The sequence below is a fragment of the Bos taurus genome, chromosome 20 (assembly GCF_002263795.3).
Source record: "Bos taurus isolate L1 Dominette 01449 registration number 42190680 breed Hereford chromosome 20, ARS-UCD2.0, whole genome shotgun sequence".
Lineage (NCBI taxonomy): Eukaryota > Metazoa > Chordata > Mammalia > Artiodactyla > Bovidae > Bos > Bos taurus.
The window spans coordinates 29,530,527-29,557,378 of record NC_037347.1 but is presented as its reverse complement, the minus strand read 5'-3'; the positions used below and the strand labels follow the sequence as shown (position 1 = coordinate 29,557,378).

The 26,852-nt window shown below is 37.5% G+C and overlaps 1 protein-coding gene across 1 annotated transcript in view; it reads right to left on the bottom strand.

Moving 5' to 3' along the window:
* HCN1 (hyperpolarization activated cyclic nucleotide gated potassium channel 1) overlaps nt 1-26,852 on the bottom strand; it is a 450,978-nt gene that overhangs the window by 4,948 nt on the left and 419,178 nt on the right. Inside the window, exon 7 of the mRNA NM_001206580.2 lies at nt 35-199. Within this exon, the coding sequence (NP_001193509.1) occupies nt 35-199 (165 nt within the window). The remainder of the gene's footprint in view (nt 1-34; nt 200-26,852) is intronic.

The following is a 26,852-nucleotide window of genomic DNA, read 5'->3' as shown; positions in this document are numbered from 1 at the left end:
GTGAATTGTAAGTAAAGAAGAAAATAAACAGTACCTATCCTATCTAATCGGTCAATGGCAACCGTCTCAAAGGCTCTTCTCATCATTGGATATTCCTCCAGGACCTCATTGAAATTGTCCACAGAAAGTGAGTAAAGACGACAATATGTATCAGCTCGAACACTGGCAGTGCGCCGTCCCTTGGTCAGCAAGCAAATCTCTATAAAAACAAAGAAGAAAGATATATTAGGTAATTTTCTTGAAAAGGCCATTAAGACCTACCTCAAAAAAAATGTCTCATGGTTTGAGAAACCAATGATTAGCCACATTTTATATTTTATCAGAAAATCCCTTTTGATAATTAAAAGCACCCAATTGATAATACTTAATCTTAAAATATTCTTTTTTGTAAAAAAAATTGAGAAAAGCTGAAACCAATTCATCTCCCCCAGCTGTCATTTCAATTCCCCTCAAATAACAAAAAGTTGCAGAAAAAAGAATAATAAATATAAAATGGAATTGAAAACAGGAATAGACCATGCTCAGATAAAAGTTTTTACGAATTTTGGAAGGCAGAGAGGAGATGGTATCTTATAGACAGAAACCAGGTGCTCAAAGTGTTAGTTGCTCAGTCGTGTCTGACCCTTTGCAACCCCATGGACTATAGCCCTCCAGGCTCCTCTGTCTATGGAATTCTCCAGGCAAGAATACTTGAGTGGGTTGCCATTCCCTTCTCCAGGGGATCTTCCCAACCCAGGGTTTGAACCTGTGTCTCCTACACTGCAGGCAGATTCTTTACCATCTGAGCCACCAGGGAAGTGAAAGTCCTATGATCAAGCAAAGTTGGATCATAGGGTCAGATGTATGCATTATAGGAATGCTTTAAGTAGTTCATATATTCCAAATAAGATCAGTATAAAAATTATGTTCCAAATGCATAGAGGAATTTTTCATTTATGTAATTTCTAAGGAATATCCTTTGTTGAAATTTTGATTCCCAATATATGGTAAGCAAATATTTGCAAATTTGGATTCTCATATTAGATAAAATCAATAATAAAAGTGATGATTTTCTATTTCATTTTCCAAAATTTGTTTATTAAAATCCTGTGCATTTTACTTCTTTAAAAAATTTAAAGTAATAGAAAAACATTGCTTCAAAATAATGTATTAGAAAAAAAAGGAATGAAGTATTTCTGAAATACACACTCCCAACAAAAGAAAATATAGCAAAATCATTATTGCAAAGGGCCTAAATTCACACTCCTCTGAACTTAAAGAATTTGAGTTCATGTTGATAAACATCATAAGTAAATTATGTGGTAGGCATTATGTCCTTGATGTTAGAATTGGATGCATTAATCAAACAATATCTTCTTTTGTGTTCATTATATGCTGGTAATAAAAAGAAAAAATTCGTTTTAGTTATGAATTCATTTAAACTCAATCTGGTAAGAATTATAATATGCAGGCACTGTGGGAGTACTAAAGATACGCATCTGAACCAATCTGGCAATTGAAAAGATTTTAGGAAATGCCACCTAAGCCACCAGTTACACTGTTATTGTTCATACTGGTAGATGTTTCAAATTTAATAAACAATATTGTCGTGTGGCCAAGGTGGCAAAAGAGGAAGTCACTAGGTCACCTCTTCCTTCAGGCACACCAAAATTACAACTGCTTACAGAGCAATTATTGATGTGAACGACCGCAAGACTAGCAGGAAAGATCTTCTACAACTAAAGATAAAAAGAAGGAATTAGAGCAAGATGGGTAGAAGAGGCAGACATGCTGTACAGTTAAGTCCCATAACCCTGGGTAGGTGACCCACAAACACAATAATAAAAATGGCAAAGATTCCTTTTAAGGAAAGGGGAGCCTGAACCTGATGATAAGCTCCCCAGCCTGTGAGTCCTGAAATAGATCCCCGGAAAGTCTAGCTTTAAGGCCAGTGGAACTTACATTCTGGAGAGTGGGGTGCTGTGGGAAATAGACTCTACTCTTTAAGAATATCTGCAAAACCTCATACCCTCCAACATTCAAAAAGCAGTAATTTGAAGGATCTGGGGTCAAACCTACTAGCTCATCTTTTAGAGTCTCCTGGATTGGCAGGAGGCAACTGGGACATACCCTGAGTACACAGATACTGGTGGCATCCATTTTTGAGAGCTCATTATACCCTAAGGTCACTGGTGCTGGCAAGCACCACTTTGGAATCCTCCTTCTATCTTATTAACACTAGAACCCAGCCCCATCCACTAACTGGTCAGCACTAACCCTGGGACTCTCTGGACCGTGCAGCCAGCCATTCTGGGATCACTCAAACCTAGACAAAGCAGCAGCCAGCAACCTCGACAGTAGCAGGAGTCAAAGGTACATTAGATGATACAGAGGCCTGAATCAGCAAACTGGAAAAAAGAGTAGTAAAAAATCACCCAGTCTGAACAGAAAAAAAAAAAAAGTTTTTTTTTTAAAATATAGTTTAAAAGAACTTTGGGACATCATTAAGCTTATTAACATTTGAATTATTAGAATCCTAGAAGGAAAAGAGAGGAAAAGGGGGCGGAGAACACATTTGAAGAAATAATAGCTGAAAAATTCCCTAACTTGGGAAAGGAAATAGACAGTCCAGGTCCAGGAAGCACAGAGAGTCCCAGGGATGATCAACCCAAGGGGGACCACCCTAAGACACATTATAATTAAAAAGGCAAAAATTAAAGATAAAGAGAGAAGATTAAAAGCAGCAAACTAAAAGCAACCACTTACATGCAAGGGAACTCCCATAAGATCATTAGCTGAGTTTTTAGCAAAACCTTTGCAGGGCAGAAGGGAGTGGCACATATATTTAAAGTGATGAAAGGAAGAAACCTACAACCAAGAATACTCCACCCAGCAAAGCTATCATTCAAATTAGAAAGAGAAATAGATATTTCTACAAACAAGAAAAAGCTGAAAGAGTTCAGCACCACAAACCAGTTTTACAAGAAATGTTAAAGGGACTTCTCTAAGCGAAAAAGAAAAGGACAGAAAGATAAATATGAAAGCTATGAAAGAAAAAAATCTCATTCATGAAGGCAAATATACAATAAAGATAGTAGATCAACCAAATATAAATCTAGTAGAAATGTTAAAAGAATTGTGCATTTAGAAATAACATAGTGTTGTAAGTTTATTGTACTTCAATTATTAAAAAAAATATGTAGACATGGAAGAAATGCTTCAACATGCTAATGGTAGTTATTTCTGGAGGATGGGGTTTCTAGGTGATTGTTCTTTTTTATGCCATGCTTTTATGTAGTTCTATTTGTCTGCAATGAACATTCCTTACTTGTAAAATTAGAAAGAAAGAAATGTGATTAAAATTGAAAAAAATAATATTGTGAACTGTTCACATTTGTGTGCATGTTTGTGTGTGTGTCCCTTTGGTGTGTGTAGGAAGACAAATCTCTACTGGTCAATGTTTAAGTGTAAAGTATATTATTATATCATTGAATCTAGGCTTTTCTAATCTAAAAAATGTAATAAAAGTATTTTAAACCCTATCTTAAAATTAAATTCCTGTGTCACTATAGTGCTAGTGTTATATACAACTTATGATTGCTAAATTATGTCAAACAAACTGATTAGAAATATTTTTATTGCTATGTGTTGCTTTCCAATCTGTATTGTCATATGGAATGATTATAAGCCTCATGGAAAATGACTTAATGACACATAACAAAGACCTTAAAGTGTATCCATGCTCTAACCAGAAATTTCACTTGACAATCTAGCCTAAGGAAATAGTCTGTAATCAGAACACTGATATGATGATATACACTATGCATTTATGAATGCATATGAAAATATGGAATTGCCTTAAATAAATCAAGAATCAGAATCAAGAATGTAGTAGTTATTAAAAGTAAAGCTTTTAAAGTCTTTGTTAATAATTGAATGGTCATGAAAGCTGAAGTGAGGAAATTAGGATACAACATTGTAATTATAGCATGATAAAAATGATCACATACAGTGCGAGTAATAAAATCTACCAATGACAATAAAATCTTCCAATATGCACTGTTCTTATTGGAAAGTATTCTTTTATGTATATATAATGTTTATATTTTTTCTTTTTTTGACTTTCCTTTATCTAAATTGGTTCTTTTTAATTTATTTTGTTTTCTGTCAAATCTCAACATGAATCAGCCATAGGTATACATATATCCCCTCCCTTTTGAAACACCCTCCCATTTCCCTCCCCATCCCACCCTTCTAGGTTGAAATAACTTATTTTTTAAATGTTACTTATAAATTAATATCAAAGTGCACAGAACAGAAAAAGAAAACAAGATAGGAAGGAATAAAAACAAACCTAATAATGGTGAATTACTAGTGTGGAGATTTCCTCATTTTTACCTTTCATTATTTTTAATGTATTTTTATTTTGGCACTTACATTTTTAATTTACAAATGCTTTTCATTTTCCTGTGTTTGTGGCTTTTTCATTATATCTTCCTCTTTTGTTGAGGATGTAATATCATCTATCTTCCAGTAGTTGCTAACTAGTTTTGAATGATGGATATATGCTACAATATGGATGAACCTCAGAATATTTCATAAACACAATGAAAAAAGCAAGCCATGACAGTCCACATAGTACATGCTACCACTGATATAAATAGCAAATCTATTCGGATATATAGAGATTAATCCTGGAGAAGGAAAGCTCCATTCACTCCAGTATTCTTGTCTAGAGGATTCCATGGACAGAGGAGCCTGGAGGGCTACAGTACATGGGGTCGCAAGAGTACAATACGACTTAGCGACTAAATCAACAGATTAATGGTTGCTTGAGGAAGTGGGTGGAAAAGGAGATTAACAGTAAGTGGGAAGGAAGAACCTTATGGGGATGATAAAAACCTGAACCTGTTTGGTTTGCAGTGTTGGCTTCATACTTTGGGAAATTTCTAAAAAGATTGAATTGTTTAAGTGACTGAATTATATATGTAAAACAGGCTGCAATGACAATGTAAAAGAAAAAAATTCAAGAAGTTTTAAAATATATTTTATCTTTATTGTATTATATTTAATTGCTGTTCTGTTTTCTGAATTCTTTCTTCTTACTCTAGAATCATTATTTCTGTCTGTGTGTTTAGATTTTCCCCTTGTAATATATTGAATTTTTTTTCAAGGAACCTATTGATGTCCATTTCTACTTGAGGATGAAAACTCCAGTGATATGGCAGAATATGTGAATATGGAGTTTTTCTTTAACGGTGAAGTTTATTCTCATATTTCCCTAAATGCTAGAATGAGGAAGGCTGTACTCCAAGGTTACCAATATCTCTCTTACTTGTTCTAGTTCTCTGCTTTGTACAATTGCTTTAGAGAAGAACCACTGGCTTTTTTCTCCCCTCAGGAAAAGAAACGCTTGGTTACAGGCTGTTCTGCAATGTGGAAGGAGGGACAGAGAGTCTATTGTAATGTACACGGACCTTCCATAAATCACTGTTGTCCTCTTCACTTTTCAGGTAGCCCTCTGACATCATACTCTTTCTTAGTAGCAGCTTTTCTAGTGTTCTGCCAGGAGCTTTGCTCTCTCTTTGGTCACAGCTCCCTCTACTTTTCCTTCAAGTTTCATCAGTAACCACCAGCATAATTAGAAAAAAAAATGTCCTGAACATCAGAAATTTATTTCTTCACAGTTCTCGAGGCTGGAAGTCCCGAATCAGGGTGACTGTATGGCTGAGTTCTGGTGAAAGCGCTCTTCCTGGCTGGCAGATGGCCACGTTCATATTGTGTCCTCACATGGCAGAGATGCGGAGAGTGCACATCTTTTCCTTGATGAATATGCTCATCAATCCCATCAGGAAGACACCACGCCTATCACCTCAACAAATACTCAGTGTGCTCAGTCATGTCTGTCTCTTTGCGACCCCATGAACTACAGCCCACCAGGCTCCTCTCTCCATGGGATTTCCCACGCAAGAATACTGGAGTGGGTTGCCATTTCCTTTTCCAGGGGATTTTCCTGACCCAGGGATCAAAACTCGTGTCTCTGGAGCCTCCTGCATTGGCAGGCAGATTCTTTTCCAATGCACCACCTGAGAAGCCCCCTATCACCACATCTAACTCATTATGTAAGTTTCCACTTCCAAATTCCATCTCGTTGCAGGGTAGAGGTTCAACTTACTGAATTTGGATTTGGTTGGACGCATGGACACTGAGTTCATAACACCATTTCTCTTGTCTTGAAATACAATTTACATCCTTATTGTTCTTAAACAAAACAAAACAAAAAAAAACCCCCAAACCAGAAATCCAGCTTTATTGAGGTATAATTGATATGCAAAAAAACTGCACATATTTAATGCATACGGTGTGATGAGTTTGGACATCTACATGTACCTCTGAAAACTTCAGCATATCCTCTCACTTTCATGTTTTCTCAATTGCATGTTACAGAATACCTGAATTACACTGGTTTACCAATAAAATATCTTAATTGTATTACAAAGCAAAAATCTGGGAGTAGGCGGGGCTAGTGCTAGGTTAGCATCTCAGTGATGCCAACGCACTGTGTTGACATGACTTTGTTTTTTGGTTGACTTCTCATGATCACAAGCTGAAAGCAGCAGTTTACATCTTCACATAAACCGTATCCATACAGGGAAAGACTTCCTTCCCACATTTGTTTCTTTTAATTACTACTTTTAATTTGGTTTCTAGAAAGGGAGATATAAAGACATGGTAACATTTAAGTAAGAAATGGATTTTTATTTACTTTTCTGTATGCTTAAAAATTATTTGAACACTTTTTACAATGAGTATGTATTTCTATATTTTGTATTTAAAAATACATATAAAGATTAGAAAAAATATAGCTACTCAATACTTATACTCATTTTGGAGATACAGTAAAAATAGTTTTATTTCAGCATAGATATAAATGTATTCATGATTTCTCTAAATTATTCTCTAATGATTGTTGGCCTCTATCATCTGGAGTTTTCATATAATGAATGTATAATATATGTAGCTAAATTAAGCAAAGGGGCATGCATTATATGGTAAAGGTCCCCATTACTTACTGATGAATCAGTTAAATACTGCCTTTGGTAAGAAAAGAAATCTTAATGGAGGATGCTTTTTAAATAAAAATAAATACATGTGTTATGAGACCTTACCCTTTTTATGATGTTGTTCAGTCTTTTTCCCTGATAGCTCAGTTGGTAAAGAATCTACCTGCAATGCAGGAGACCCCAGTTTGATTCCTGGATTGGGAAGACCCCCTGGAGAAGGATAGGCTTCCCATTCCAGTATTCTTAAGCTTCCCTTGTGGCTCAGTTGGTAAAGAATCCACCTGCAATGTGGGAGACCTGGGTTCGATCCCTGCGTTGGGAAGATCCCCGGGAAAAGGGAAAGGGTACTCATTCCAGTATTCTGGCCTGGAGAACTTCATGGACTACAGTTCATGGGGGTCACAAAGAGTTGGACATGACTGAGTGACTTTCCCTTTTCAGTCTCTTTTAACCCTAAAAGCTCCTATATTGCTATCTCGGTAAAACTTTAGAGATGTCCAGCAAATCTTACTTCTTTAGTTCCGTCAGTTCAGTTCAGCCGCTCAGTCGTGTCTGACTCTTTGTGACCCCATGAACCACAGCACACCAGGCCTCCCTGTCCATCACCAACTCCCAGAGTTTACTCAAACTCATGTCCATTGAGTTGGTGATGCCATCCAACCGTCTCATCCTCTGTCAAACCCTTCTCCTCCCACCTTCAATCTTTCCCAGCATCAGGGTCTTTTCAAACGAGTCAGTTCTCCTCATCAGGTGGCCAAAGTATTGGAGTTTAAGCTTCAGCATCAGTCCTTCCAATGAACACCCAGGACTGATTTCCTTTAGGATGGACTGGTTGGATCTCCTTGCAGTCCAAGGGACTCTCAGGAGTCTTCTCCAACACCACAGTTCAAAAGCATCAATTCTTCAGCGCTCAGCCTTCTTCACAGTCCAACTCTCACATCCATACATGACCACAGGAAAAACCATAGCCTTGACTAGATGGACCTTTGTTGGCAAAGTAATGTCTCTGCTTTTTAATATGCTATCTAGGTTGATCATAACTTTCCCTCCAAGGAGCAAGCGTCTTTTAATTTCATGGCTGCAGTCACCATCTGCAGTGATTTTGGAGCCCCCCAAAATAAATTGTGTCACTGTTTCCTTTGTTTCCCCATCTATTTGCCATGAAGTGATGGGACCAGATGCCATGATCTTCGTTTTCTGAATGTTGAGTTTTAAGCAAACTTTTTTTACTATCCTCTTTTACTTTCATCAAGAGGCTCTTAAGTTCTTTGCTTTCTGCCATAAGGGTGTTGTCATCTGCATATCTGAGGTTGATATTTCTCCCGGCAATCTTGATTCCAGCTTGTGCTTCCTCCAGCCCAGCGTTTCTCATGATGTACTCTGCATGTAAGTTAAATAAGCAGGGTGACAACATACAGTCTTGACATACTTCTTTCCTGATTTGGAACCAGTCTGTTGTTCAGTGTCCAATTCTAACTGTTGCTTCTTGACCTGCATACAGATTTCTCAGGAGGCAGGTCAGGTGGCCTGGTATTCCCATCTCTTTAAGAATTTTCCACAGTTTGTTGTGATCCACACAGTCAAAAGATTTGGCATAGTCAATAAAGCAGAAATAGATGTTTTTCCAGAACTCTCTTGCTTTTTCGATGATCTAACAGATGTTGGCAATTTGATCTCTGGTTCCTCTTACTTCTTAATTAAATTTTATTGAAAATAAATGCAATTATGTAATTCTTTATCTTTTGTAAATTTTGAATCAAACGTGATTTTCCAGTTTGATCGATTTCTTGCCAACTAATGAAGTAGAATGCTTTGTTGGTGATTGTCTGCAGCAGTGATGGTCACCTGCTGATTCAGCTATATGCATGTATGCTCAGTCATATTCATGTCCAATTCTTTGTGGATCCATGGACTGTAGCTAGCCAGGCTTCTCTGTCCATGAGATTTTCCAGGCATGAATACAGGAGTGGGTTGTCATTTTCTCTGACAGGGATCTTCCTGACCCAGGGTTTGAGCCTGCATCTCCTGCACTGCAAGTGGATTCTTTACCACGGAGCTACCAGGGAAGCCCCAATTCAGCTACATACATGCATTTGATTTCCTAGGTTATTTTAGAGTTTTTTTTGGGGGGGGATGTAGAATAAAAAGTATTGGCCTGGGAATTAGGAGTCCTGTGTTACTCTCTTAAATTGACTGATCTTGGGTGTGAAGATTTGAACAAATACTTATATTCTCTGGACCTTCATCTATTCACCTGTAAAATGTAAAATTCAGTTGCATTTCTATAGTTAAATCAACATTTAATCTATAATTTCAGACTTCAGTCATATTTTCTATCTAAAGTTCCATTGGTTTTTATATCTTTAGTTCCTCCATGGCATCTGTTAGGTGCTTAATGTTTGCTGAATTGAATCACTGAACCAACATGCAACATATTCTACAAAATGGATTTCAATCACCCATGGAAAAACTAAGGGCTAAAGATAGATTTATACTAGCAAAGTCCTTTCAGAAGTTATCTAATGAACTGTGTTCATTCCCAGCACAAAACTCCTTTGCCATTCTCTCTCAGCATCACAATAATTTCTTAGTGAGAAACAGAACAAATTAGAGTATATTCATGAGGTATATTCTAGAAATAGTCACTGGTTAGTGTGAGAGAAAAAAAAAAACAATTTAAATAGTGCTCTTTGTGTTTAATGCCTCCAGACACTTTGTTTCATGAACTGAAATAAACAATGCCACACATTTAGCAATGAGAAAAATTAAACTTGATTCTAAACATCTTAGATTTCATGAATTGAATTTCCAGATTCCATATGAATGGAGTAGGTATTTTGTTTTTTTTTTGTAAATTAATTTTCTCTTGATTTTAAGTTATTTTCGGTATCCATTTATTATGTGAAGAGAATGCTGTGTAGATCCTTTGCCACTGAGCTACCAGGTAAACAATATGATATATCTTTGGGGTTTTTGTGCAATGTGTATAACAGAGAAAGTATCTAGAAGGTTTGATAATGTTTTCTTCAATGCAGATATGTTCCTACTCACCAAGTAGAAAATTAACTTGCTTTTGTGCTCAGGTTACTGTACAAGGAAAATAAAATAAAACAAAATGGAATTAAAAAATGAAATAAAATTGAACTCCAAAAGAATAAGCGGAGTGTGGCTTACAGATATAACCTTTTAAAACAGATTCTTCTAGCATATTTTCTAGATCCTGTTGCTTGATTCAATCTTTCTGCTTATTTTCCTTGTTTGTTTACTCTCTGAGTACTCAACTAGGATTTTCCTAGAGGTGTAATCACTGTTTTTAAAATTTCAGTGCAAATTTACTTGGAAATACACCCTTTCATCAAGGATCCCAATTTCTAAATGATAATTAAGTGCACAAGTAATGGAAACTTGGAATATTAATTTTAATTCTGCATGATTCTCCTGTTTTCCTTTACTAAATAAGTTATTTTCTTTACAGGTTAAGTTATTTCACTTATCTAAGAGAATAACTGGGGCTTCCCTGGTGGCTCAGTTGATGATTAACCCATCTGCAATGCAGGAGACCTGGGTTTAATCCCTGGGTTGGGAAGATCCCCTGGAGGAGGGTAAGGCAACCCACTCCAGTATTCCTGCCTGGAGAATCCCCATGGACAGAGAAGCCTGGCAGGCTACAGTCCATGGGGTTGCAAAGAATCAGACACAACAGCAACTAAGCACAGCAAGAGGGAAACTGAGAGTAATGCATCCCATTACAGGAGTATTAGAAATCTGTTTCCAATTTCAGTATCATAAGAAGTGTGTCCAGGGAGAATAAATTTGGCCTCCCACACTGCCCCCCCCAACACATATGCCTGCTAAGTCACTTCAGTCCTGTCCAACTCTTTGCGACGCTATGAACTGTAGCCCACCAGACTTCTCTCTCCATGGAGTTCTCCAGGCAAGAAGACTGGAGTGGGCTGCCATGCCCTCCTCCAGGGGATCTTCCTGACCCAGCAATTGAACTCACGTCTCTGAAGTCTCCTATATTGCCAGGTGGGTTCTTTACCACTCATGCCACCTGGGAAGCGCATGTGTGTGTGTGTGTGTGTGTGTGTGTGTGTGTGTTATTCACTCAGTCGTGTCTGACTCTTTGCAACCCCATGGACTATAACCCACCAATCTCCTCTGTCCATGGGACTATAACCCACCAATCTCCTCTGTCCATGGGATTCTCCAGGCAAGAATACTGGAGTGGGTTGCCATTCCCTTCTCCAGGGGATTGTCTCAACCCAGAGACTGAAACTGGGTCTCCTGAATTGCAGGCAGATTCTTTACCATCTGAGCCATATACCACATATATACATATGTATACTTTTAATGAGCTTATACTTTTAATGGTGGCTTAGCCAATGCAGGAGACCTGGATTCAATCCCTGGGTTGGGAAGATCCCCTGGAGGAGGGCAAAGCAACCCACTCCAGTATTCTTGCCTGGAGAATCCTCATGGACAGAGGAGTCTGGTGGGTATAGTCCATGGGGTCACAAAGAGTCAGACATGACTAAGTGACTAAGCACAGCACAGCACACCTACTTTCAATAATCTTTAGGGTATATATCAACCACCCAGTGCTATTTTTGCAGACATTAGTTAACCCTGATTATAAACATTTCAGCCCACCTGACATTACTATCACCTATATAAAGTCATTTTATAAGGTAAATCAAATGGCCTCAAATATTTTGCAATACAGCACTATTTCTCTGATCTCTAAAACAGAACTTGACATCACTGTAAATAGAGTTAATCAGGAACTCATGATGGAAATTTCTAAATCAATGAAAATTTTTAACCTGAGTTTCTAGAATTTATGGGAAAATGTGTACTTGGTTGATTATACTAACCTTATATTAACCTAAGCAGAGTTGCTTCCTTCTTTTGCACCCAATATGAGGAAACAAAAGTAATTCTGTTGTGTCTTAAAATACTAAGTTCCTAGAAATTACTTGGGTTTCTAATCCAGTGTTTCATAATAATGCGTGAGAGGAAATATCACTTCTTTGTTTTCTATTTTATTTATAATCTTTCCATATTCATACTAGTGAATTAGTAAACTGGCATAGGATATGGTAACATCTGGCATAAATAAATGTGTATATCAAGCATGGTGATAGAAGCACTTTAAGTGTCAAATAGATCTGAATATAAGGAGCTAAAGAAATTTAGAGTAGGATAAAACATGGGGGTTCAATCCCTGGGGTGGGAAGATCCTCTAGAGAAAATGCAATATTTTTGCCTGAGAAATTCTGGGACAGAGGAACCTGGAGGGCTACAGTCTATGGGCTCACAAAGAACCAGACAAGACTGAGCATGCATGCATGTGAAAACATAAAATAGATGTAAAATTTGTGGTATTTAATGTATTTTGAAAATTTTCACTTTTTATAATTTTCTGAAACAGAGAGTAGATATAATGTACTTTGATATACAGATTGTATTATATTATATGTAGATAGATTTTACAGCATGATAAATATGCTAAGAAACCAAATACCTAATTTTGCTTTTTTTCTAAAGATCTGATTATTTCAATCCCGGAGACACAGTCGTACTTGCACGGTTATTAGTGTCCTCTACTGCTGCTTATTCTGTTATTTAGTCATTTAAAGTTATTGCTTTCTAATATGAGCTCTCCCCATATGTTTGGTTAGTTTATTTCTTTTAAAAACTAGGATTAGGTTGATCACTTGGGGCTGTGAGTATTGACTCTAGTAGTGACACCTCAGCCAAGTTATGCATTGGCAATACTGTTATGAGGTTTACCTAAAACAGTGTCTACAAAGTGCCTGGTACAAGCTTAGTACAGTATGGACCCTCTCACAACATGAGTTCCTTTCCTTTTTCCTTTATGTTGCTTTTCCTATCACTGAATTTTTTCCTGTGATTTTGTCTCTAAGTGCTAGAACAAGGAAAAAGTGATGTTTCATATATTCAATAAGCCTCTAAATTGGTGAAAGATAATGGTCATCTCCCATACCCACCAAACTGTTTATGAAGCAATTTGTTCATAATCTAACCATCCCATTTCTTTAGACTTGTCTCAAATAAGATGGCTTCATACTGATGGATATCTTTTTCTTAATAACCCAGGAAGAATTCACCTTTGTGTCTCCACACAGTTTTGATCCTGTTACAACATAGCCTCTACAGCACATTATTGCCCTTATCTGTTTATGTGATATTTCTCGATGCTTAACTATGAGGTATTTAAAGAAAAGTACACCAATCTAATTTGCATTGTCAAGCTCTTACCATACAATATCACACAATAGTCTAAGTGATGCACTATAACCTGGTTCATGAAATGAGGAATGAAAGAGTCAGTTGATAAGGAGCAGAAAGACTTAGACCAGGTTGGAAGCATTCTTCATAAAACAAAGTACTCACATTTGAACACAACAGCCCAAAGAGCTAGACCTTTTTGAGGAGCATTGATGCATTTCACCAGATGCTACATTGCTCTTCTCTTTTATCTGGTTCCTAATGATCTCAAATACTTTAGAACATTATTGTTTTATTCTGCTGGATACATGGACGTTTCTATTAAGGTTTATAGTTTTCACTCCTTAACCCCTCTCCCCTTCCTCTTCCTTAGGATCAGTTCAGTTCAGTTGCTCAGTTGTGTCCGACTCTTTGCAACCCCATGAACCGCAAAATGCCAGGCCTCCCTGTCCATCACCAACTCCAAGAGCTTACTCAGACTCATGTCCAAGGAGTCGGTGATGCCATCCAACCATCTCATTCCTCTGTCATCCTCTTCTCCTCCCACCATCAATCTTTCCCAGCATCAGGGTCTTTTCAAAGAGTAAGTTCTTTGCATCAGGTGGTCAAAGTATTGGAGTTTCAGCTTCAGCATCAGTGCTTCCAATGAATATTCAGGACTGATTTCCTTTAGGATGGACTGGTTGGATCTCCTTGCTGTCCAAGGGACTCTCAAGTCCTCCAACACCACAGTTCAAAAGCATCAATTCTTCGGTGCTCAGATTTCTTTATAGCCCAACTCTCACATCCATATTTAACTATTGGAAAAACCATAGCCTTGACTAGATGGACCTTTGTTGGCAAAGTAATGTCTCTTCTTTTTAATATGCTGTCTAGGTTGGTCTCCTTAACTCTCTAACTTTTCTCCCAAGGAGTAAGTGTCATTTAATTTCATGGCTGCAATCACCATCTGCGGTGATTTTGGAGCCCAGAAAAATAAAGTCTCTCACTGTTTTCACTGTTTCCTCATCTATTTGACATGAAATGATGGGACCAAATGTCATGATCTTAGTTTTCTGAATGATGAGTTTTAAGCCAACTTTTTCACTCTCCTCTTTCACTTTCATTAAGAGGCTCTTTAGTTCTTCCCTTTCTGCCATAAGGTTAGTGCCATCTGCATGTCTGAGGTTATTGATATTTCTCCTGGCAATCTTGATTCCAGCTTGTGCTTCATCCAGCCCAGCATTTCTCATGATGTACTCTGCATATAAATTAAATAAGCAGGTTGACAATATAAAGCCTCAATGCACTCGTTTCGCAATTTGGAACCAGTCTATTGTTCCATGTCTAGTTCTAACTGTTGCTTCCTGACCTGCATACAGATTTCTCAAGAGGCAAGTCAGGTGGTCTGGTATTCCCATCTCTTTATTAATTTTCTAGTTTGTTGTGATCCATGCAGTGAAAAGCTTTGGCGTAGTAAATAAAGCAGAAATAGATGCTTTTCTGGAACTCTCTTGCTTTTTTGATGATCCAGCAGATGTTGGCAATTTGATCTCTGGTTCCTCTGCCTTTTCTAAAACCAGCTTGAACTTCCTGAAGTTCATAGTTCACATACTGTTTAAGCCTGGCTAGGAGAATTTTGAGCATTACTTTACTAGCCTGTGAGATGAGTGCAATTGTGTGGTAGTTTGAGCATTCTTTGGCATTGCCTTTCTTTGGGACTGGAATGAAAACTTACCTTTTCCAGTCCGTGGCCACTGCCGAGTTTTCCTAATTTACTGGCATATTGAGTGCAGTACTTTAATAGCATCATCTTTTAGGATTTGAAATAGCTCAACTGGAATTCCATCACCTCCACTAGCTTTGTTCATAGTGATGCTTCTTAAGGTCCACTTGACTTCGCATTCTAGGATGTCTGGCTCTAGGTGAGTGATCACACCATCATGATTATCTGGGTCGTGAAGATCTTTTTTGTATAGTTCTTCTGTGTATTCTTTCTACCTCTTCTTAATATCTTCTGCTTCTGTTAGGTCCATACCATTTCTGTACTTTATTGAGCCCATCTGTGCATGAAATATTCCCTTGGTATCTCTAATTTTCTTGAAGGGATCTCTAGTTTTTCCCATTCTATTGTTTTCCTCTATTTCTTTGCACTGAGGAAGGCTTTCTTATCTCTCCTTGCTATTCTTGGAACTCTGCATTCAAATGGGTATATGTTTCCTTTTCTCTTTTACCTTTCACTTTTCTTTTTACATCTCCTCAGACAGCCATTTTGCTTTTTTGCATTTCTTTTTCTTGGGGATGGTCTTGATCCCTGTGTCCTGTATAATGTCATGAACCTCACCCATAGTTCATCAGGCATTCTGTCTGTCAGATCTAATCCATTGAATCTATTTGTCACTTCCACTGTATAATCGTAAGGGATTTGATTTAGGTCATACCTGAATGGTCTAGTGGTTTTCCCTACTTTTTTCAATTTAAGTCTGAAAATGGCAATAAGGAGTTCATGATCTGAGCCACAGTCAGCTCCTGGTCTTGTTTTTGCTGACTCTATAGAGCTTCTCCATCTTTGGCACAAAGAATATAATCAATCTGATTTTGGTATTGCCCATCTGGTGATGTCCATGTGTAGAGTCTTCTCTTGTGTTGTTGGAAGAGGGTGTTTGCTATGACCAGTGCATTCTCTTGGCAAAACTCTATTAGCCTTTGTCCTGCTTCATTCTGGCCTTATTCCAAGGCCAAATTTGCCTGTTACTCTAGGTGTTTCTTGGCTTACTACTTTTGCATTCCAGTCCCCTATAATGAAAAGGATATCTTTTTTGTGTGTTAGTTCTAGAAGGTCTTGTAGTTCTTCATAAAGCCATTCAACTTCAGTGTCTTCAGCATTACTGGACTTGGATTACCTAAGGATATCTGTCTTTTCAGTGTGACTTCTTCAATCATCTAATGTCTGCATAATTTCAGCTCTACATGACACTATTTATAAACTGATATATACTATACATTTATACCACTTGTCACTGGCCAGTTAGGATACTTTATGAAGTATTGCGATGATTTTCAGAATATCTACTGGGTAGATAAGAAACCACCACTGGTATTCCCATGGTTGCTCACATGATATACAGAAGATTAAAAAGGATGTGTTTTGTGATTGGAACAAAAATCACATAAAAATATCAAAGCTAAGAAGAATAAGGCCACAGTTTTCCTGCTTATATCCTTCTTTAAAAATCTACCAGACTGCTCCAAATCTTTCCTTTTGATTTTAAATCTACTAGCACTCAACTCTTTAAAAGTTAATCAAACACTTTGAATTATAAATGCCTTTAAAAAGCAGCCAGCTTTTAAAAAATTCATCAAATGATTTCTGCTCTTAGATACTTCAATTGTATTTTTTGAAGTAATATCTTGACAGCTTTGTTTTCCTATGTGGTTTAACACAAAATGGAAAAAAAAGTACAGCAGAAATAATAGTCTAAATAGAAAATATATTCACTAGATAATTATGAGGTGAGTCTACTAAAGCAAAAAATTGCTTATTCCCCAAATTTTCCCCTGGTTCTCTGTCTTCCTCTCCTTTTCACTCAACACACATATACATGTGGATGATAAAAAAGAGATTTAAATACACATTTTCCTGGCTTATTGAATGTTAAAATCAAAGATCAATGATTCAGAATGAATTCTTTAGTGCCAATGTTTCCAACTGATTCAGACTGGATTCTTTAGTGCAATATTTTCCACATTTTAATATGCATAAAAATCACTTTATGCATGCTAGTGTCTTGCTAAAAAGCATATTAAGATATAATATGTCTAGAGTGGGGCCATAGAGCACATTTCTAAAATGTCTTAGGTAATGGCAATGATGGATTTTTTGGGGAAATTAATTCTTTTAGCAGTCAGATTTGCATATAAAATGGGTTGTTTTTTTGTGTTTGTTTGTTTTAAGATAATTTGGGAAAAGGTGGCAAAAAGAAAAGGAATTTCAGGGATGGAATAAATTCAGGTCAATGAATGATTTTCTTGTACCAGCACATTGGTGGAAACTGTGGGAACTATAAAAGAAATGAAAGACACTGATCCTGACTCAAAACTTTTATAATTAATTAGAAATTCAAGTACAGTATGTAACAACAACTTGAGAATAATCCCAAAGCTAAATCATCTGCTGGTTTATCAAAATCTAAAAAGTTCAGTTTGTACAGCTTTGGTGGCATTGAAGGTCTTAGGTAGGCTCCAAAAGAGGTGCAGGAATTACAGTGCTTAGGCCATGAGGATGGAGCGGACAGGGAAAAGGGAGTGGGAGGGGAAGCAAAGGGCATGGAATGAAATAATCATGAGAACAGGTTCAGAGAAGAATTTATAAGGTGATTTTCTTGGAGTTGAAAAAACAGCAGTTTCACAGGATTATAGGATTTTGATTGGGCATAGAGAATATTCCGCCTTAGATAAGAAGTTTGGTCTTGATCCACAGTAGGATTGCCATGCTTTTAAGGAAGAAATTTGTTTATAAAATATTGTCTTGGAAAAGGAGATTATATAGAATAGTATGGGGAGCACTAACTCTCTAGATATCATGCCAAATTTTGGAAAGGCATTAAACCCCTTTTTCTCTAATTTTCTGGTTTATGACACAAGGATATTGATTTAGGGTTGTCTTATAAAATGAACTAAGAAGGAGATTCTTACCAGTTAAAGAGTTGAAAAGTTTTGACAATAATCAGGGGTATGAGACGATGGGAATTTGCATGAAATAAAGCTATAGCACCAAGAAATGATCTCTTCTGAGAAGCCCTGTGAAGTGAAGTTTCAAACGAACTTGAAAAGTGATAAGGCACCCACAATTTTGAATGTAGATGTAAAGGAAAACCACAGAAGGGTAACTGTCCTGTAACTGAATGTAAGATGAAGTTTGTTTTGGAAAAAAAAATCAAGCAAAACTTTGGCATCCAGAGAAACCTTTCTGACATTAAACCTACTAGTAACTCATTTCTCTCAAAGTGGTTAGAAGCAGTATTTGTCAGGTATGACCTAAGTCAATTCCCTTACGATTATACAGTGGAAGTGACAAACAGATTCAAAGGATTAGATCTGGGAGAATGCCTGAAGAACTATGGATGGAGGTTCATAACACTGTACAGGAGGTGGTGATCAGAGCCATCCCTCCAAAAAAGAAATGCAAAAAGGCAAAATGGTTTTTTGAGGAGGCCTTACAAATAGCTGAGAAGAGAAGCAAAAGGCAAAGGAGAAAAGAGAGGACATATATCTAAATGCAGAATTCCAAAGAATAGCACAGAGAGATAAGAAAGCCTTCCTCAGTGATCAATGCAAAGAAATAGAGGAAAACAGTAGAATAGGAAAGACTAGAGATCTCTTCAAGAAAATTAGAGATACCAAGGGAACATTGAACGCAAAGATAGGAATGATTATGGAATTATAGAAATGATATGCACCTAACAGAAGATATTAAGAGGAGGTGGCAAGTTCTTCTGTCTTAATGAACCAGATAACCATGAGAGTGTGATCACTCACCTAGAGCCAGACATCCTGCAGAGTGAAGTCAGGTGGGACTTAGGAAGCATTACTATGATCAAAGTTAGTGGAGGTGATAGCGTTCCAGCTGAGCTATTTCAAATCCTAAAAGATGATGCTATTAAAGTACTGCACTCAATATGCCAGTAAATTTGTAAAACTGGGCAGTGGCCACAGGACTGGTAAAGGTCAGTTCTCATTCCAATCCCATAAGGGCAATGCCAAAGAATATTCAAACTACCACACAGCTGCATTCATTTCACATGCTAGCAAGGTAATGCTCAAAACCCTCCAAGCTAGGCTTCAACAGTATGTAAACCAAGAACTTTCAGATGTACAAGCTGGATTTAGAATTGGCAGAGGAACCAGATATCAAATTGCCAACATCCATTGGATCATAGAAAAAGCAAAAGAATTCCAGAAAAACATTTACTTTTGCTTCATTGACTACACTAAAGCCTTTGACTGTGTGGATAACAACAAACTGTGGAAAATTCTTAAAAAGATGCAAGTAGAGAGCACCTTACCTGCCTCTTGAGAAACCTGTTTACAAGTCAAGAAGCAATAGTTATAACTTGACATGGAACAACAGACTGGTTCAAAATTGGGAAAGGAGCATGTCAAGGCTTTATATTGTCACCCTGCTTATTTAGCTTATATGCAGAGTACATCACACAAAATGCTGGGCTGGATGAAGCTCAAGCTAGAATCAAGACTTCTGAGAGAAATACCAATAAACTCAGATATGCAGATGGCATCACCCTAATGGCTGAAAGTAAAGAGGAATTAAAGAGCTTCAATGCAGGTGAAAGAGGAAGAGTAAACACACTAGTTTAAAACTCAACGTTCAATAAAACTAAGATCATGGCATCCAGTCCCATCATTTCATAGCAAATACATGGGGGGAAAATTGAAACAGTGAGAGACTTTATTTTCTTAGGCTCGAAAATTACTATGCAAGGTGACTTCAGCCATGAAATTAAAAGATGCTTGCTCCTTCGAAGAAACGCTATGACAAACCTAGACAGTATTAAAAAAGCAGAGATATCACTTTGCCAAAAAAGGTCCATATAGTCAAAGCTATGGTTTTTCTAGCAGTCACGTACAGATGTGAGAGCTGGACCACAGAAAAGGCTGAGTGCCGCAGAACTGATGCTTTCAAATTGTGGTGCTGTAGAGGACTCTTGAGAGAGTCCACCACCCTTATGGCAGAAAGTGAAGAGGAACTAAAAAGCCTCTTGATAAAAGTGAAAGAGGAGAGTGAAAAAGTTGGCTTAAAGCTCAACATTCAGAAAACTAAGATCATGGCATCTGGTCCCATCACTTCATGGCAAATAGATGGGGAAACAGTGGAAACAGTGTCAGACTTTATTTTGGGGGGCTCCAAAATCACTGCAAATGGTGACTGCAGCCATGAAACTAAAAGACACTCCTTGGAAGGAAAGTTATGACCAACCTAGATAGCATATTCAAAAGCAGAGACATTACTTTGCCAACAAAGGTTCGTCTAGTCAAGACTATGGTTTTTCCAGTGCTCATGTATGGATGTAAGAGTTGGACTGTGAAGAAAGCTGAGAGCTTAAGAATTGATGCTTTTGAACTGTGGTGTTGGAGGAGACTCCTGAGAGTCCCTTGGACTGCAAGGAGATCCAACCAGTCCATTCTGAAAGAGATCAGCCCTGGGATTTCTTTGGAAGGAATGATGCTGAAGCTGAAACTCCAGTACTTTGGCCACCTCATGTGAAGAGTTGACTCATCAGAAAAGACTCTGATGCTGGGAGGGATTGGGGGCAGGAGGAAGAGGGGACGACAGAGGATGAGATGGCTGGATGGCATCACTGACTCGATGGACGTGAGTCTGAGTGAACTCTGGGAGTTGGTGATGGACAGGGAGGCCTAGCGTGCTGCAATTCATGGGGTTGCAAAGAGTCAGACACGACTGAGCGACTGAACTGAACTGAGCAACTGAAAAACAACAAAGTATTTATTTGTGTGTGCCAACTGGTAAACTTTTATCCTCTGACTGAAAATCTGTAATAACTGATTCCAAGATTGACGCTTATCTGAAAGACGGTAATCTGTAATCCAGTTAGAAGCCCACAGGATGGCCTGGCTGGAAAACTCTTCCTGATGGGAATGCTTTATATTGGGCTATGACTAATAGGCCTGATTATGTCTTCTTATGAGGAGACTGACAGTAATGAATGAAGAGCTAGAAAAGTCAGAGAGTGCATACATTACGGGACTGGTGTATCCCTACAGTGGTGCTTTGACCACTGGAATCACTGTTTCTTGAGGGGTGTTCCCACTTGCCAGCAAGTTGGCTTCTGACTGTCTGGAGGTAGTTTGCTGTTTTTCCTTTCTTCATGTGCTCACTTACAATAGACTCTGTCACCTCGGGTGACCTGCGCTTGACTCTGTGCCATTCAGCTCAAAAGCGCCTGACTCATACACACTTCCATCTGTGACCTCTTTCTAGATGTGCACAGCCATCCATTTTGCTAAAAGCATCTCCCTTTCCTTTTCTTTCCCTCTCTTGAGAGGCTACAGTGAGTTCTGCAAGCCCAGTACATGAGTACCATAGAAAGGTCTTGAAGTGAGTTGAAAACTTATATCCTATTTGTGTGGAGTTTTCATTTTCTATTTCTTCATAATCCAAAGTATCAGTACACAAGTCAGCCAGAAATCTCTTTGTGTGCAAGATAATAGCAAAAATGTATTAGGCAAAAATGCAATCCTACTAATATCTCCTCACCAAAAAGAAAACAAAATATAAACAAAAACAAAAACTTAGGTACATTAAAAATTAATCCTAACAAAACTAAATATCTGTTTATCTTTTACCAACCTAAGAAACATTACTCTATGTGACAATAAACGAGCAAATTAAAGGTAATAATTATAATCATAAAAATGACACTGAGCTTTGAATTTAAAAGTTTGTGTGTAGGCTCAAGTATGTATTATAGATGATAAAATATAACATACATCTAATCTAAATCTAATTAGTTGGTCTAGTTAGCAGCATGTATTACTTGATAGAGCTAAAATGCATTAAAGTGATAGTAGTAGAAAGTAAAATATAATTTATTGAATGATTTTACCTGTACTGTCTTATTCAGAATGATTTAAATTTGAAAGAAAAGCTAGTTTTAAAATGAGAGCTTATATCTGGAGTCCTACAGGCAAATCCAACCATAATATGTTTTTTTTTGCTACTGAGTTAGGAATAGTTTTCACATTCTTAAAGGTTTGTAAAACAATATATGACAGAGACCACATGTGGCCCACAAAGCCTTAAATATTTACTATTTGGCTCTTCACAGGAAAAGTAACCCTTAATTTGTCAACCCCTAATTTAAATTTTTTTTTCCTATTCCTTTAAATACATAACTTTTTTTATATCTTTGCATGTGTGCGTGCTTAATTGTTCATTCATGTCTAACTCTTTGTGACTCTGTGGACTGTAGCCTGCCAGGCTCCTCTGTCCACAGGATTCTCCAGGCAAGAATACTGGAGCGGGTTGCCATTTCCTCCGCCAGGGGATCTTCCCGACCCAGGGATCGAACTTTATCAAATAACAAAGTCTAGAAGGAGTAGAAATCAGTGGGCTAAAGATGTATGAACCACATTTTAGCTTGTTATTTTAAGCAAAGTGAACTGAAGAATTGGGTCAGATGCCCCAACAGTTTATCTGAACTACATTTTTAAAAATTCCTCCCTGACCTACTTGGTCAGTATGATAAATGGACATCAGGACATTCTCCCACCAGAGATGGTCTGGCTCATCATGGAGAAGAGCTTTATATATTTTCAAATCATATCCAATAAAAGCTTCACTTAACCACACTCAGTCAACCAGTATTTTCTTCTCAGGTTTGAGGAAAAATCTGGAGCAGGGGAAAGTGCAAGTGCAAGGGTTAGTCATGTCTGACACTTTGCGACCCCACAGACTGTAATGTGCCAGGCTCCTCTGTCCATGGGATTCTCCAAGGCAAGAATACTGGAGTGGGTAGCCACTCCCTTCTCCAGGAAATCTTCCTGACCCAGGGATCGAAACTGGGTCTCCTGCACTGCAGGCAGATTCTTTATCATCTGAGCCACAAGGGAAGCCCCTTGGAGCAGGGGAAACACATCTAAAAAGACAAAATTATAAAAAGGGCTAATATTTTATTATTTTGATTGTTTTCATTGTGGAATATTTAAGTTGATAAAAGAACAGCATAATATTAAGTACTATAGGATAGCATAATATCAAACCTATACATATAAAATAATTAAAAATAAGTTTTATAGGATTAAAGACATGCAATCCATTATAGTATTGTACCAGCACAAGAAAAGCTTATTAATGTGTTTCTAAAAATTATAATGTATTTTAAAAGAATATCAATTGAAAACAAATAGGGAGTTTGTTGTTTTTAGACATCAGTAAAACATAACTAAGATAATTTAGATCTAGATTATCAACTTATTTACTTTCCTTTTTTTTTTTTTGCATCATTATTATCATTAGTGGAAATCCCTAAATGGAAGGATGGATGACAGTGGAAAATTCAGATATCACATAAGAATGAAGAGCTGAAAGGATTGCAGGAGAAAAACAAAACAAATGCAAGAACCCTACTTATTCTTGTTATTGAATTTGTATTAAACATTGGACCTGTTTTTTAAAATATCAAACTGAATGAGGCTCTTTAGACCAGGGTTTCTTTGTCCCTACTGGTATTTGGGTCTGGATAATTCTTAGATTCCAGGGCTTGTCCTCTGTGTCGAGCAATGTTTCCCGGCATCTCTGGTCTCTGTCTACCAGATGTCAGTAGCAAACCTCTCACACTAGAAGCACCATCACTGTGGAATGACAGTCGTATTGAGGAAGACATATTTTTGGGCTCATGTCTCTGTAAACCCTGCTCTAAAAATCTAAGGGAGCAAACATGATATTGCTTTGTGTGTCTGTACAACTTTCACATCAACTTTACAACAGAAGCTTAAAATTTTATTTTTGATATCAAAGCATTCATAATTAAACTCTTTGGGACATTTGCTTTCATTATGCAGTCTTTTTTCGATAATCTTGGAACACTGTAACATGAATGCTAATCATTTTGTTGATGAGAGAAAGCTATTTAAACACATTAAAAATCCTTTTTTGAAAGCTCCATCGATTTTCCTCCGCCATTCAAGTCTCAGGTAACTCCACTGGTTTACTACTTTAATTATTGAATAAAAAGGATAAAAGAGATCTGCAAAAGAATCCATGGACTTAGACACAGAAAAAAAAAATGAGAAAAAAAGAAAATAAAATTTATATTAGTGTCAATAAATAGCAACAAATGTGCAAATTGCTTATAACAGATAAAGTTTCATTAAGTTGGGGTTTTCTGACAGTTGTGGGGACAAAAAACATCTGAAGGTATGGAAACAAAAAATAAAGGGAAGCTCTCTTATGCAGACAGAGTTCACATATGAAGGTGTTTCTCTAGTGCTGGGATGTCTGGTTAAATTTTATAGCATTTTCAGCAAAGGAGACGCAGATGTAAAGAACAGACTTTTGGACTCAGTGGGAGAAGTTGAGGGTGGGATTATTTGAGAAAATAGCATTGAAACATATACATTATCTTATGTAAAATGGATGACCAGTGCAAGTTTGATGCATGAAGCAGGGCACCCAAATCCAGTACTCAGTGACAACCAAGAGGGATATGGTGGGAAGGGAAGAAGCAGTAGGGGTTCAGGATCAGGGGAACACGTATCAGTTCAGTTCAGTTCAGTTCAGTCGCTCAGTTGTTCCGACTCTTTGCGACCCCATGAATCGCAGCACGCAACGCCTCCCTGTCCATTACCAACTCCCGAAGGTCACTCAAACTCATGTCCATCGAGTTGGTGATGCCATCCAGGCATCTCATCCTCTGTCATCCCCTTCTCCTCCTGCCTCCAATCCCTCCCAGCATCAGGGTCTTTTCCAATGAGTCAACTCTTCGCATGAGGTGGCCAAAGTACTGGAGTTTCAGCTTTAGCATCATTCCTTCCAAAGAAATCCCAGGGCTGATCTCCTTCAGAATGGACTGGTTGGATCTCCTTGCAGTCCAAGGGACTGTCAAGAGTCTTCTCCAACACCACAGTTCAAAAGCATCAATTCTTCGGCACTCAGCTTTCTTCACAGTCCAACTCTCACATCCATACACGACCACTGGAAAAACCACAGCCTTGACTAGACAGACCTTTGTTGGTAAAGTAAGGTCTCTGCTTTTCAATATGCTATCTAGGTTGGTCTTAACTTTCCTTCCAAGGAGTAAGCATCTTTTAATTTCATGGCTAAACTCACCATCTCCAGTGATTTTGGAGCCCCCCAAAATAAAGTCTGACACTGTTTTCACTGTTTCCCCATCTATTTGCCATGAAGTGATGGGACCAGATGCCATGATCTTCGTTTTCTGAATGTTGAGCTTTAAGCTAACTTTTTCACTCTCCTCTTTCACTTTCATCAAGAGGCTTTTGAGTTCCTCTTCACTTTCTGCCATAAGGGTGGTGTCATATGCATATCTGTGGCCAATTCATGTTGATGTATGTCAAAAACCACTACAATATTGTAATGTAATTATTTTCCAATTAAAATAAATAAAAATTTTCATAGCATTTTATCTGATAAAAAGGCAGAAAGTTTTGTTGTGTGTGTTTGTTTGTGTTTGAAGAGAAAAATGAATCTAATATGTCCAGTATGTGTCACATAGCACTATCATGTGATACCATGAGGAAGAGTCCCAGCAACATGCATACTGTCATTGCGATGACTGATTCCATGGAATAGATGGGTGGGTAATCCATGTCAGTCCAGTTAAAAATGGTGCAGTACTGGTGCAATACCTAACCATGGAAAACCCTTACGAGAAACTGTTTTGTTGTTCTTGTTCTCAGTGCATGTACAACTATCTGGAATTATCTTATTATTTACTTCCCTTTTGTATTGTCTGTCTCTCTTGATGAAGATGTAAGCTGCAGGAAAGCAGGCTATTGTTTCTCTTCCTCATGACTGTATTTTCATTACCTACAGTAGTAACTGACACTTTGCAGTTGTTCAAACGTATTTGTTGAATAAAGAATTAATAATTTAATGAATGAAGTTGTTATGCTACATTTAGATGTTATTGATCAACAATGTTAAAAATTGTTTAATTGGGACCAAGAGGTTGTTAGTACATTTTTACTAGGTTTGGACACAGATAAAAAATTAAGAAAAATAAGTGAAATAATCATCCACCATCACCATCAGTGCATAAAAGGAAAAAAAATTAACATAGAAATAGCAAGAGTAATTTCAAAATAAAAATTAGGCATAGAATAAAGGACAAGACAGTTGTTTATTTTTTGGCCACACTAAACGGCATGTGGGATCTTCACTCCCCAACAAGGGATGGAACCTGTGACCCCTGCCTTGGAAGCATGGAGTCTTAACCACTGGACCCTCAGGGAAGTCCCAGAACAAGACAGCTAAATAAACTCATCTCTAAGGATAACTCATTCCATTGTTATTATATAACTTATTTCATCATAGATCAGTGATACAGCAGCATGTTCACTGGGTTTTAGACAGACAGTTATAAAAAGTGGCTTTCCATCAGGAAACACGGAGATGAATAACTATTAATTGTTATTTTTATCATAAACTCATACGTTTCTTCTGAGCCCCAAATTACTGAGTTAGACTAACCATATATATACATATGGTAATTGGTTTTATGGTCAGAGGTTTGTTTTCATTCTCCTTGTTCTTAGAGTCAGAGACTTGTCTGTTCTTCTTGTCCTCATTGCCGAAGCCCCTCTTTCTGAATAACTTTCTTTAAGGTCTGGTATGTCTTCCCAGCTCCCTTCATTCTCCTATATAAGTTTACAGATGGCCTGTATCTTTCTACCATCTCAATAAATTGTCTTTTCTTCTGCAGAGACAACCAGAGGTATTCTATCACGAATGTTTGTTTTCACAGACTAATTGACAATTAGAATATTAGACAGCAGAACTGGATTAGGGACCTCTGT